Source organism: Bombina bombina, chromosome 1 (genome assembly GCF_027579735.1).
Source record: "Bombina bombina isolate aBomBom1 chromosome 1, aBomBom1.pri, whole genome shotgun sequence".
Taxonomy (NCBI): Eukaryota; Metazoa; Chordata; class Amphibia; order Anura; family Bombinatoridae; genus Bombina; species Bombina bombina.
In genome coordinates, this window is record NC_069499.1 from 1,279,180,887 (window position 1) to 1,279,193,651 (window position 12,765).

The 12,765-nt window shown below is 38.4% G+C and overlaps 1 protein-coding gene across 1 annotated transcript in view; it reads left to right on the forward strand.

Moving 5' to 3' along the window:
* Window positions 1-12,765, forward strand: part of LOC128648613 (pyrethroid hydrolase Ces2e) — a 237,738-nt gene that overhangs the window by 53,824 nt on the left and 171,149 nt on the right. The window contains exons 2-3 of the mRNA XM_053701386.1: window positions 5,251-5,455; window positions 7,547-7,685. Coding sequence (XP_053557361.1) covers window positions 5,251-5,455; window positions 7,547-7,685 — 344 coding nt within the window. The remainder of the gene's footprint in view (window positions 1-5,250; window positions 5,456-7,546; window positions 7,686-12,765) is intronic.

Genomic DNA, 12,765 nt, shown 5'->3' on the forward strand with positions numbered 1-12,765 from the left:
TAGTGTTTTTTTTGTAATTTAGCTAATTTAATTTAATTTATTTAATAGTAATGTAGTGTTGGTGTTATTGTAACTTAGGTTAGGTTTTATTTTACAGGTAAATTTGTCTTTATTTTAGCTAGGTAGTTAATAAATATTTAATAACTATTCTAGTTAAAATAAATACAAACTTGCCTGTAAAATAAAAATAAACCCTAAGCTAGCTACAATGTAACTATTAGTTATATTGTAGCTAGCTTAGGGTTTATTTTATAGGTAAGTATTTCGTTTTAAATAGGAATAATTTAGTTAATGATAGGAATTTTCTTTAGATTTATTAAAATTATATTTAAGTTAGGGGGTGTTAGGGTTAGGGTTAGACTAGGGGTTAATACATTTAATATAGTGGTGGCGACATTTGGGACGGCAGATTATGGGTTAATAAGTATAATGTAGGTGGTAGCGATGTTAGGGACAGCAGATTAGGGGTTAATAATATTTAACTAGTGTTTGCAAGGCAGGAGTGCCTGGATTTAAGGGTTAATAAGTTTATTATAGTGGCGGCGATGTCCGGGGCTGCAGATTAGGGGTTAAAAATGTTATTATAGTGTTTGTGATATGGGAGGGCCTCGGTTTAGGGGTTAATAGGTAGTTTATGGGTGTTAGTGTACTTTTTAGCACTTTAGTTATGAGTTTTATGCTACGGCGTTGTAGTGTAAAACTCATAACTACTGACTTTAGAATGCGTTAGGGATCTTGGAGGTAGAGGGTGTACCGCTCACTTTTTAGCCTCCCAGGACAGATTCATAATACCAGCGCTATGGAAGTCCCATAGAAAAAAGGGTTTACGAAGTTTACGTAAGTCGTTTTGCTGTAAGGCCAAAGAAGTGTGCGGTGCCCCTAATCCTGCAAGACTCGTAATACCAGCGGGCATAAAAAAGCAGCATTAGGACCTGATAACGCTGCTTTTTCACAACTTGTAATCTAGCCGATTGTTTTGCTCCCTGTATTACTGATCCCTATGGAAAGATTCCCTTGTCTGAAAAAGAGGTGTGCCTATGTGAATTCATGGAAAACCAGACACGTACTAGCTTAGTTTCATGAAAATATAGTAAATAGTCTCTGTGAAATAATAAAGACATTTGAAGGATTTATCTAATTGGAGGGATTCCTGATTAATTGGTGAAAGCAGCTAACTGATCTGTACTGTTTGTTAGGTTCTGTTTAAAGAGTAAGAAAATTTCAGTGAAATATAAACTGTGCTGTTTTGCTAGACCTCTTTGTTTTTATACTCATTGCTTTATTTTACTGTTTGTTCAACCCCATCCAAAAGGGGTGTTTGTGCAACACCCTTGTTCAACTCTAGATAAGGGGGTCAATTTATCAAGCTCCATATAGAGCTTGATGCCCCTTGTTTCCGTTGAGCCTTCAGGCTCGCCTGTAACAGAAATTATGAAGCAGCAGTCTAAAAACCACTGCTCCATAACTCGTCCGTCTGCTCTGAGGCCGCAAACAGAAATCAACCCAATCGAATACGATCGGGGCTGATTGACACCCCCTGCACTCTGCTGGTGCAATGATAAATGCCGACAGCCTATGCTGTCGGCATTTATCGATGTGCAGCAAACATGATACTCTACATCGAATAATGTCTGCTCACACTTACATAAATATACCCCAAGGACCAAAAATTAGCCCTTGCTTCTACTGATAAAAAATGTACATTTTAGTGATCAGATGATACTTGGACCTTTACTATTATTAAGTACCTACGTGCCTCTTGGGATTAAAGGGACAGTATACACCAATTATTATATAACTGCATGTAATAGACACTACTATAAAGAATAATATGCACAAATACTTATCTAAAAATCCAGTATAAAACCATTTAAAAACTTACGTAGAATCTTCCAGTTTAGCTCTGTTTAAAAGGTTACTGAAACACCCACTGCAAGGGGAAATATCAGACCCTCCCCCCCCCCTTCTTTTGCATATGAAAAGACCCTTTACACAAAGAGGAGCAAGCTGGAGTAGGTATACATCGGTATTTTCCTAAAACTTTGGGGCTTGGTTAGGAGTCTGAAAATCAGAGCAATGTTATTTAAAAATAAGCAAAAGTATCCATTTTTAAAAAAACAAAACAGTATGGGCTATATAAATGAATCATCTACAAAACATTTATGCAAAGAAAATTCCAGTATATAATGCCTCTTCAATAAACAGTAGCAGCACGTTTTTTGTGGGTGCGCTGCACATCTTGACAATAGGGAAGGGCTGGATTTCTTTGAGGTGGCTGCTTACCTTGCAGTTTCTATAGCAGCTTTATTCTGTGTACTCTGAAATAACTGTATGGTTGCCAAGCCATTTAGAAATGTTAGTACTAGAAGAAATATTACAGCTATTTGTTTTTTTAATATAGACATTGGTAGTTTTTGGCACAATGAGACCTGCTACATTAGACGGCTGCAGAGTTGGAACTTTGACTGGAGACAGTCAAACTACTTGGACACATAATAAGGTCCATTTAGCTAGCTGAGAGTGTGTATAAATTAAATTTGCAGAATAAATATTTAAACTACAGCTTTTTGAATATAGAGATTGGCACTTTTGTATTATAAAACATTCTGTGATTTTGCTAGCCACAGTGTGGGCACTTAGATAATGGATGGTCACAAGTACACATTCAGGTCACTCATGCACCACTAGCCTGTTGTTTAAAGGGACAGTCTAGTCAAAATTAAACTTTCATGATTCAGGTAGGGCATGCAATTTTCCAATTTACTTTTAGCATCAAATTTGCTTTGTTCTCTTGGTATACATTTGTTAAACGCTAAACTAAGGTAACCATATGCAAATTTCTAAGCCCTTTGTATGCCTTTAATTATCTCAGTCTATTTTGACATTTTTTTACAGCTAGACAGCTCTAGTTCATGTGTGTTATATAGATAAGTCTGTGCTCTCTCCAGTGGAGTTATTTATAAGTCAGCACTGATTGGCTAAAATTCAAGTCTGTCAAAATAACTGAAGACAGGGGGGAGTCTGTAGAGGCTTAGATACAATGAAATCACAGAAGTAAAAAGTATATTAATATAACCGTGTTGGTTATGCAAAACTGGGGAATCTGTAATAAAGGGATTATTTATCTTTTTAAACAATAATAATTCTTGAGTGGACTGTCCCTTTAAGGTCACGATTTCTGTTTTCTTGCAGATCTTGCAGATCTATTTGGCTGTATAAGATATCACATATTAAATGTATATTTATGTAAATTTCTGTCCATCCCAATAACAATGGTTGCGCTCAAAACAAAAGTTTCATATGGAGACAGGGAAATATTCAAGCTTACAATGCGCATTTACAAGATTTTGAGTTTCCTATCCTTTCAAAGATCATTTGTTGATGATGTACAAAATACCATCAGATATATGTAGAAATATGTATTTATGAATAAATAGAACATATTCTGTTATGTAAAGAACATTAGAATATGAAATATTCATATTTTCATGTTGGTGCAGCACAAATGAGAATATGGGATTGTGTTTGTACGAGAGTGGGGTGATATTTTTTCCCACTTTTTTCTATATTAGACTTCTATGAGGGAATACGGAAAAATTTGCGCCTCACTTGTAATCTAGTCCTATATTGGAAGTTTATCCCATGGGGTAGATTAATTATGCAACCTTTTAGGTGGCGGATCGCAATCATCCCGGTCCGATACGATCTGGATGATTGACACCCCCTGCTAGCGGCCGATTGGCCGCGAATGTGCAAGGGGGGAAATGCTTGTGCAATGTTAAATGCTGAAAGCGTATGCTGTCGGCATTTAGTGATGCAAGATGTACATGATTTGATAAAGCGAATCATGTCTGCCAGGGGTTTAATAAATTGAACCCCATGGGGCTGATTTATCAGGGGCCGAATGGCCCCTGATGCCCGTGTTTCCGCACGAGCCTTCAGGCTTGCCAGAAACAGCAGTTATGAAGCAACAGTCTTAAGACCACTGCTCTCTAACTGGTCCGCTGCCTCTGAGGCTGCGGACATCAATCCGCTTGATCCTATACGATCGTGTTGATTGACACCCCCTGCTAGCGGCCGATTAGCCGCAAATCTGCAGGGGGCGGCACTGCACAAGCAGAAATGCTTGTGCAATGATAAATGCCGACAGCTTATGCTATCGGCATTCAGCGCTGTCGGGCGGTCATAATCGCTACAGCATATCATGTCCGTCCGACAGATGATAAATCGGCCCCCATGAATCCACCACCCCTTCTGTAAAAAAACTAAAATCTGTTTTTTTGTGGAAAATGCTTTCAGGTTCCACTTTTATTGTACTAATATGTCACCTCTTTCCCTTCTCTCCTCTAAACTACACATATTTAGTGCAGCACAAAATAATACTCTCTCTTTCTATCCTGTGTCTCATTTCTTCTTCTCCCCCACTTCTCTGTTATCTCTTGCTGGCAACACTCTGGCAAGATGCAACCAAGCAATAGCAAGACGCTGGCAAAAAAACTGACTGGCAGGAACTTTTATATTGTTTCTGAACCATCAGATTGGCCACATACAAAACTGAAGCTTACATATTCATTGTCTAACATAGGAATGAATTAATGACAAGGACATAGGCCCCTATTTAAGAAAGGTCTTGCAGACCTGATCCGGCACTGCGGATCAGGTCCGCAAGACCTCGCTGAATGCAGAGAGTAATACGCGCTCCGTATTTAGCATTGCACCAGCAGCTCACAAGAGCTGCTTGTGCAACGCCACCTCCTGCAGACTCGCGGCCAATCGGCCGCCAGCAGGGGGGTGTCAATCAACCCGATCGTACTCGATCGGGTTGAATTCCGGCGGTTCATGTCCGCCTGCTCATAGCAGGCGGACAGGGTTATGGAGCAGCGGTCTTTGTGACCGCTGCTTTATAACTGCTGTTTCTGGCGAGTCTGAAGACTCGCCAGAAACACGGGCCATCAAACTCCTTTCGGAGCTTGATAGATAGGCCTCATAGCCTAATGTGAAGACCTTTCCACCTGTAGAGAAAAAATTTAACAAATGCGCAAACGACTAAAGCACCTGCTCTGATGAATGCAATGAATAATAAAAAATGTGTTTTTATTTTTTTATTTATCCAATGCCAATTGCACGTCTAGCTTACATCATTAAAGTTTATCTTTATAACAGATGCATCAGAAATTATGGAGAATTCAAGTGATTTTATATTTTTTAAAATCCCTTAATACCCAAGGTTTATATTCATACTCTTTTCAGTGCAAGCAGAAAAAAATCCATTACTGGCAACAAAATATGGACAGTTACGAGGGAAAATGGTTCATGTGAAAGAGACAGATCAAGCAGTGGATGCTTTTCTTGGAATCCCTTTTGCAAAAGCTCCAGTTGGATCATTAAGATTTGCACCTCCCCAACGAGCAGAACCATGGAACTCCATCCGAGATGCAACACGGCATCCACCCTTGTAAGTCCCTAAGAAAAAGTGTTTCCAGTTTCATTGACATAATGCATTTTCAAGGATTTAAGGGGTATTAAACAGTGCTCCTTTGGTAAAAAAAAGAAATATCAAATCAAAGTAAACATAAAAAGAAACAGGTTAAGTAAAATATCAGCAAATGTAGCACTTCTCAGAGTAGCATCTGCCCCCAGAGTAATTTGAATAGAGAATTTTTAAAACCTAAGTTTTATTCTGTTTTTATCATGAGCAAATCTGTCTCCCTTATATCTAGTTTATTCACTTTATAGTAAACCAGCCTAGAAGTTGTATGACATCAGGCTAAAATAAACCTCCCTGCAGAGGCCTCCTCCTCCTTGTAGGGCTGTGACTGGAAGTAATGGACACTGCACAAATGTATTTTTTTAAAAATATAAAAGGTAAAATCTATTTAATGATAGATATTGCAATGACTTATTAAAGGGATACTAAACCCATTTTTTTCATTCATGATTCAGACAGAGCAGGCAATTTTAAGCAACTTTCTAATTTACTCCTATTATCATTTTTTCTGTTTTCTTGCTATCTTTATTTGAAAAAGCAGGAAAGTAAGCTTAAAGGGACAGTCTACACCAAAAAATGTATTGTTTAAAAAGATAGATAATCCCTTTATAACACATTCCCTAGTTTTGCACAACCAACACAGTTATATAAATACACTTTTTACCTCTGCCATTACCTTGTATCTAACCCTTTGCAAACTGCCCCCTTATTTCAGTTCTTTTGACAGACATCCATTTTAGCCAATCAAAACTGGCTCACCTGAACTCCACGTGCGTGAGCACAGTGTTATCTATATGACACACATGAACTAACACCCTTTAGTGGTGTAAAACTGTCAAAATGCCATGAGATAAGAGGCGGCCTTCAAGGGCTTAGAAATTAGCATATGAACCTCCTAAGTTTAGCTTTCAACAAAGAATACCAAGAGAACAAAGCAAAATTGGTGATAAAAGTAAATTGGAAAATTGTTTTAAATTACATTCTCTATCTGAATCATGAAAGTTTATTTTGGACTAGACTGTCCCTTTAAGAGCCGGCCCATTTTTGGTTCAGCACCTGGGTAGCTCTTGCTGATTAGTGGCTAAATGTAGTTTTTCACCACTAACCTTATATTTCTGCTTTTTCAAATAAAGATAACAAGAAAACAAAGACAAATTGATAATAGGAGTAAATTATAAATTTGCTTAAAATTACATGTTCTTTCTGAATCATGAAATAAAAAAAATGGGTTTAGTATCCCTTTTAGTAAAAGCAACTGATTTTTTTATTGCAACAATGAAACAGACTGTTTAACATTTCTTTACTTAATATAAAAGGTTTCCCTTTTACAGAACACATGAATAGAATAACATAGCTCTGACCCCAGAAACAATTAGGCAGGGCCAGATTACTCATCAGGTCTATCAGGCTGTTGCCTATTCACTATGAGAATCACAAAAAGTTGATTATAGTGAATGTAAATTTTCAACGAGTGCCCAGTTTTTAAAAATACTTTTAAAAACAGGGGCACTTTCATTGATGAAAGTTTACATTGCACCGGATTTGTAGAAATACCTTTTACTTCTGCAAAGCCGGATCGCCGATCCCAGCCTCAGTTCCTTTGTACTGATGTCAGAAATGACAAAACCGGCTTTCTCCAATCATGGCTTCCCCCCGAGTGTTCATCTCGTGATGCCCAGCTGTGATTGGAGGAAGCCGGTTTCATCATTGCTGTGTTTGTACAGCAGGAAGAAGAATGCGGGGGAACGGTGAACCGGTTTTGGAGAAGTAAAAGATAAGTATTTCTACAAATCCGGTGCAATGTAAACTTTCATCAATGAAAGTGCCCCTGAAAATTGACATTCACGTTAAGTAAATGCATTTAATTATTTTGTGTCTAACTTTCAACTTGCCATCAAATAGAATATTCTGAAAATAAATGCTAGTGATGATGATATGCTAGAACAGCGTAGGAGCACCTGAGTAACCTAGAGATAATTGTGCTTGCACAGCTCTTGTATGCGCTGTTGCTCTTCTTTTATTGGGTTCTGACACAAATGTTTTATTTAAAATCTCAAGGTGTTTGCAAAATATAGCACGAAATATACGATTAGTTGAGATGTTCCATTCGGATTTAGAGATGCCCGCCATGTCAGAGGACTGCTTGTTTCTAAATGTCTTCACTCCAGCAAATCGACAAAAGAATTCCAAGTTACCAGTAAGTATTTATGTTTTACAGTCGCAATACTGGAACAATTGTTTCTCTTCTAATGCACAATATAAGCTGATGGAAAGATAGACATACAGAAGAGACAGACTGAAAGATAGTAAATAGTAGATAGTTTAAAACAATTTAGTATTTCTTGCTGCCAAATAAGGGACAGATAACAATCCAGCTTTACTCATAGGGCTCTATGTACTAAGCAGCAAATGCTGCTATGAATCTCTCTTTCCACAATGTTGCTCTCTCCGTCACCTTAATGGAAATAAATCACATGACCATGATTCTTCAGGGTGATTAACAGGGCAGTGCGGCACAAGCAAGTGCTTGGGCAACAGCACATACGGTGGGAACCTTGTCTGCCTCTGGGTTTCATACATAGGGTTCATGGTAGCAATAGATATCTACATTAAACTACATATTTGTAACTGTTAAAGTGACAGAAATAAACAATAATAGTGTCCTCTAATGTGCTAGATAATTTTATCATTGCACTATTGCTTGCAGAGCACTATGAGGTTGATCACAATCACAATCACAATTATTGCTATTGGCTGTTCTAATTGTTGACCAATACATTTCATTGTTTACCAGCAACACTTTTTTTATTATTGGATTGGTGAAAAATGGCCATGTAATTAATATGTGCCAGTCCTATTTGGCTGGAATCTGTTAGTTCTCTACAAATAACTGATGATGATGATAATAATAGTAATCACAATCTAATATTTACCAGCGTATTTACAGGTCTTTTCTTTTCACTTTTCTAATTCCACAGATAAAAAAAAAACTGTCTGTCTGTTCTTGCCTTTGATTATAACCAATAAAAATGTACCCCCATCAAACCATATATTTTTGAAAAGTAGACACCCTAGGGTATTTCAAATGCTGGTATATTAACACTTTCCATGCAGTAATTATACCACCAGTCTTTGTCAAACTTTTAGGTAGTCATTATTTTGTGTTATTTTTCACACACATTGTACTTTAGGCATGGATTCTTAGTTCCTGTTATGTGTTACTGCAAAAAACTCAATATGTGTTCAACAACATCTCCTGAGTACAGTGATACCACCCATGAATAGGTTTGTTGAGTTCTCAGAGGGCTAAAAGGCCTTATTTAGGTAATTTCTAAAGCCGGACAATGTAATTTACCCCCATCAAACCATATATTTTTGAAAAGTAGACACCCTAGGATATTTCAAATACTGGTATTTTAACACTTTCCATGCACTAATTCAACCATCAGTCTTTGTCAAACTTTTGGGTAGTCATTTTTTTGTGTTATTTTTCACAAAAATTGTATTTTAGGCATGGATTCTCGGTTCCTGTTATGTGTTACTGACAAAGAACACCCCAATATTTGTTCAGCAAGATCTCTTGAATACATTGATACCACCTTTGCATAGGTTTGTTGGGTTGGTTGGGGTTTACAATGCCAAACTTCTGACATGTGTTTGTGATTTTTTTCAAATATAACATATCATCTTTGACTATCTTCTTTTGGGGGGCTTTTTTACATACCCCAATTTATTTGCTCGCCATGAATGTGCATATATTTCAGAAGTTGAGACCCCAAGGTATTGTATATGGTGTGCTTTGATGCCTTTGAAGCAACCGTTTTAGCCCAAAACAAATTGGAGAAAGTGTATGGTGGTATTTCATTTCATTTTTACACACACATTGCTTTTTTACTATGATTTAGGAGAGACTGTTGTAAGTTATTGCAAAAAAACACTCCAGATTGTATTCTGCAAGGCACTCTGAGAACACCTGTGTCCCCCTGCATAGGTTTGACAGGGGTTTTGGTAAAAAAAAAAAAAACAGCCCCAATTGTAGAGTAGTGAAATGTAAAAATCTGGCAGAGTAAAAGTAAAAAAAAAAAAAAAAAAAAAACATCTAACAGTAAACATAACAAAAAAAAATAAATAACAGCAAATGTATTTATTTTTTAAAAATGGACCATTGTATGGTACCGCTTGAAGCAGTCCCCAATGCAGAGTCCAGGCTGTCCAGGGCAATCAGGACAGTAATATATGGTGTCTTTTCTCTGCCCCCTCTTGGTACAGACTCTGCATTTTTTTGTGGTCTCTGCTTTGCGACAGAAGGGGGGAATTTAAAAATAAAATGGGTAGCCCCAACTCTGCCCTCTTCCATCACCGCCCGGGGAGCAGGTGCATTTTGGTACAAAATCCACAAAATGATCTGGAGCTGAAACTGTAAAAAAAAGTATTTTTAACAACAAAAAAGCGTTGTGGGTTGCAATCTGCATTAGGTAAATTGCAACCTTTTTGTACCAGGTCCTTGTCTTCCGCATAATTAGGTTGGGCTGCAGCAGCTGATCTGCCAGATCAACCCCACCCATATGCCGGTTATAAGACTTGATGCACACTGGCTTCTTTATGATCTCAGCTCTGCCACGTACAGAGACCGCCACCGTCCTCTTTGTGTGGATGGTGGTAAGAAGGTATACATCCTTTTTGTCTCTGTACTTAAGTGCCAACAACTCCTCTTGGCGCAGAGCTAAGGTCTCCCCCCTTCGTAGCCGGGTGCGTACAAGTTGTCCTGGGAAACCTGCATGGTTCTTTTTAATTGTACCGCAAGCTACTGTATCAAAGCAATACAGTAGCTTGAACAAAAGGACACTTGTATAAAAATTGTCCAAGTACAAGTGATACCCTTTGTTCATTAGGGGTAATATCAGGTCCCAGCCAGTGGTTCCCATATGTTCTGGGCAACCTGGAGGGTCAAGGTGGCTATCCTTTCCCTCATACACCCGGAAGGCCTGAGTATACCCAGTCTCGCTCTCACAGAGTTTATACACCTTTACCCCATGCCTGGAACGCTTGGAAGGAATATACTGCTTGAATCCCAGCCTTCCCTTATACTTCATTAGGGATTCCTCATCAACGCATATATTCCTTCCAGGTGTGTAAGCCTCTGCAAACCTGGCAGAAAAGTGGGTAATCAGGGGGCAGATTGTATACAGCCTGTCAAATTGGGATGCTCCCTATGGGGGCACAGGCTGTTGTCGCTGAAGTGCAGAATCATTTCATACCTCTGCCTCAACATACTCTGGGAGAAAATGGAGGTAGAACAGATGGGGCTACTGCTCCAGTAGGAGCGAACGGAGGGTTTCTTTATGATGCCCATCAATGCTTTTTAGCATACCTTCGGCTTTAGCGTACTTGGCTTAGCGCCCCCATAGAAGTCTTTGAGGAGAGCACTAGCCGCCCTCTAGATGTCAGCATGCCTGAGGCTTTTTCTTTAGGATAACTCAAATTATATATTATAATTTTACTGTCAACTAAAATATGAACACAATAATAAGAGCACTATATATTTAACTAAAGTGGTGTTAGCGCTCAAAGCACTAATATTTTTGCACTACACTTGTACTCTAGCCCAATGTATTTAACCACATCAAAGGAGTTAAACATGAAGTCAGCTCCAGAAAGGCAAGGCACTGACAGCCCTGAACTGAACACAGTTGGTAATTGGACTATGTACACATTTGTCAAAGATGCTGTTTAAATTAGGTATGTTCCTTTAAGTAAAAGAATCAAATATGCAGATTTAGTCAAGTTCATGGAAGTAGCTTGTTTTGTTTCTGCTCTTAATATTACTTCCCATACTGGTTAAGGAATAACATTAAATGCAGATTATTAATATTCCACGTTATCAGAATGTAAAGTTGAACTTTAACAAATACATTCTTATATAGTGATAAAAGAGTGATCACAAAATATCATATACTATGAGTCATGCTGTCTGTGGACTCAAATAATAATACAGAAAAAATAAGAAGCAAAGTCTATTGCTACATCGATGTTTTACAGCAAAGAGAAATGAGGCTGCATTGATTTAAGCAATTCTCTAGCCATGACAAAACAGTTCTCAAAACAGTGGCGTAGGAGATACAAAGTATCAACAATAATAATACTTATTGCAGCAGAACAGCTGATGTAGGATGACAAATTCAATAGCGGTATTGCAAGTGAGTTCATACAGAGAACAGTCTATTGTTCTATGGTTAGTATACCGCAGTAAGTACTTACTGGAATCCGTTAGTGAATTTAGTTGCAATGTCTCCAAAGTCCTGCTGCCTTCTGTTTGACCGCAAAGCTCCAGGTAGGAAGGGGGGGTGTCAGGATGCACGCTGAAAATTCTAACACGCTTCCAGGAAGACACTGCTGACAGCTTACAGCTAAGCCCACAGGTGGCTCAATTGTAACCAGAAGTGGTTCCTCAATAACAAGCAAGGAATAATCAAACTAGGCTGCTTATAAAGGATACATAACAGCCATAATTAGGGACAGGCTGCTAAGTGTTTCAAGAGAAAACAACATATATGACAGGTCCCCCACACAGGGAAAACCTCCAGGTTTTCAAAAAGAGGGCCTCTCCGGATATCTCCAATGAAAAAGTGACACCAAACAAGGCGCAGATATATTCGAGGCAGGCTCCCAAGAATCCTCATCATGTGAATACCCCTCCCAATGGATTACATATTGAAGTACACCCCGAAACACTCTTGAATCAAGGATTTCAGAGACCTCATATTCCTCTTCGGTAGGCAATGATTCAACTGAATCCGGGATGGATGCAGGGTCAGATCTGACAGAAGTGTATGGTTTGATCAGGGCAACATGAAATTAAGGATGTATACGATACTTTTCTGGTAGTTGAAGTACAACGGCGTTGGAGTTAAAGATTTTAACTATTGGGAATGGCCCTATGTACAACTGGTTGAACTTAGTTTTTGAAGCTGGAATTCGTATGTGACGGGTGGACAACCATACCAAATCCCCGACTTTATAATCTGTGCTGGACGTCGGTGTAAGTTATAATAATGTTGATGGCGGGACTGTGCCCGGGTGATATTGTCCTGTAACAATTTGAAATTTTGGGCACTAGAATTAACTAAATCGTTAACAGTAGGACATTGGGCTTGTAAATTAGGTAGAAGATCATACTAAGGATGAAATCCATAATTGGCAAAGAAGGGAGAAAGCTGAGTTGAATCATTTTTGGTATTGTTATAAGCAAACTCTGCAGTTGCCAAGTATTCAGCCCA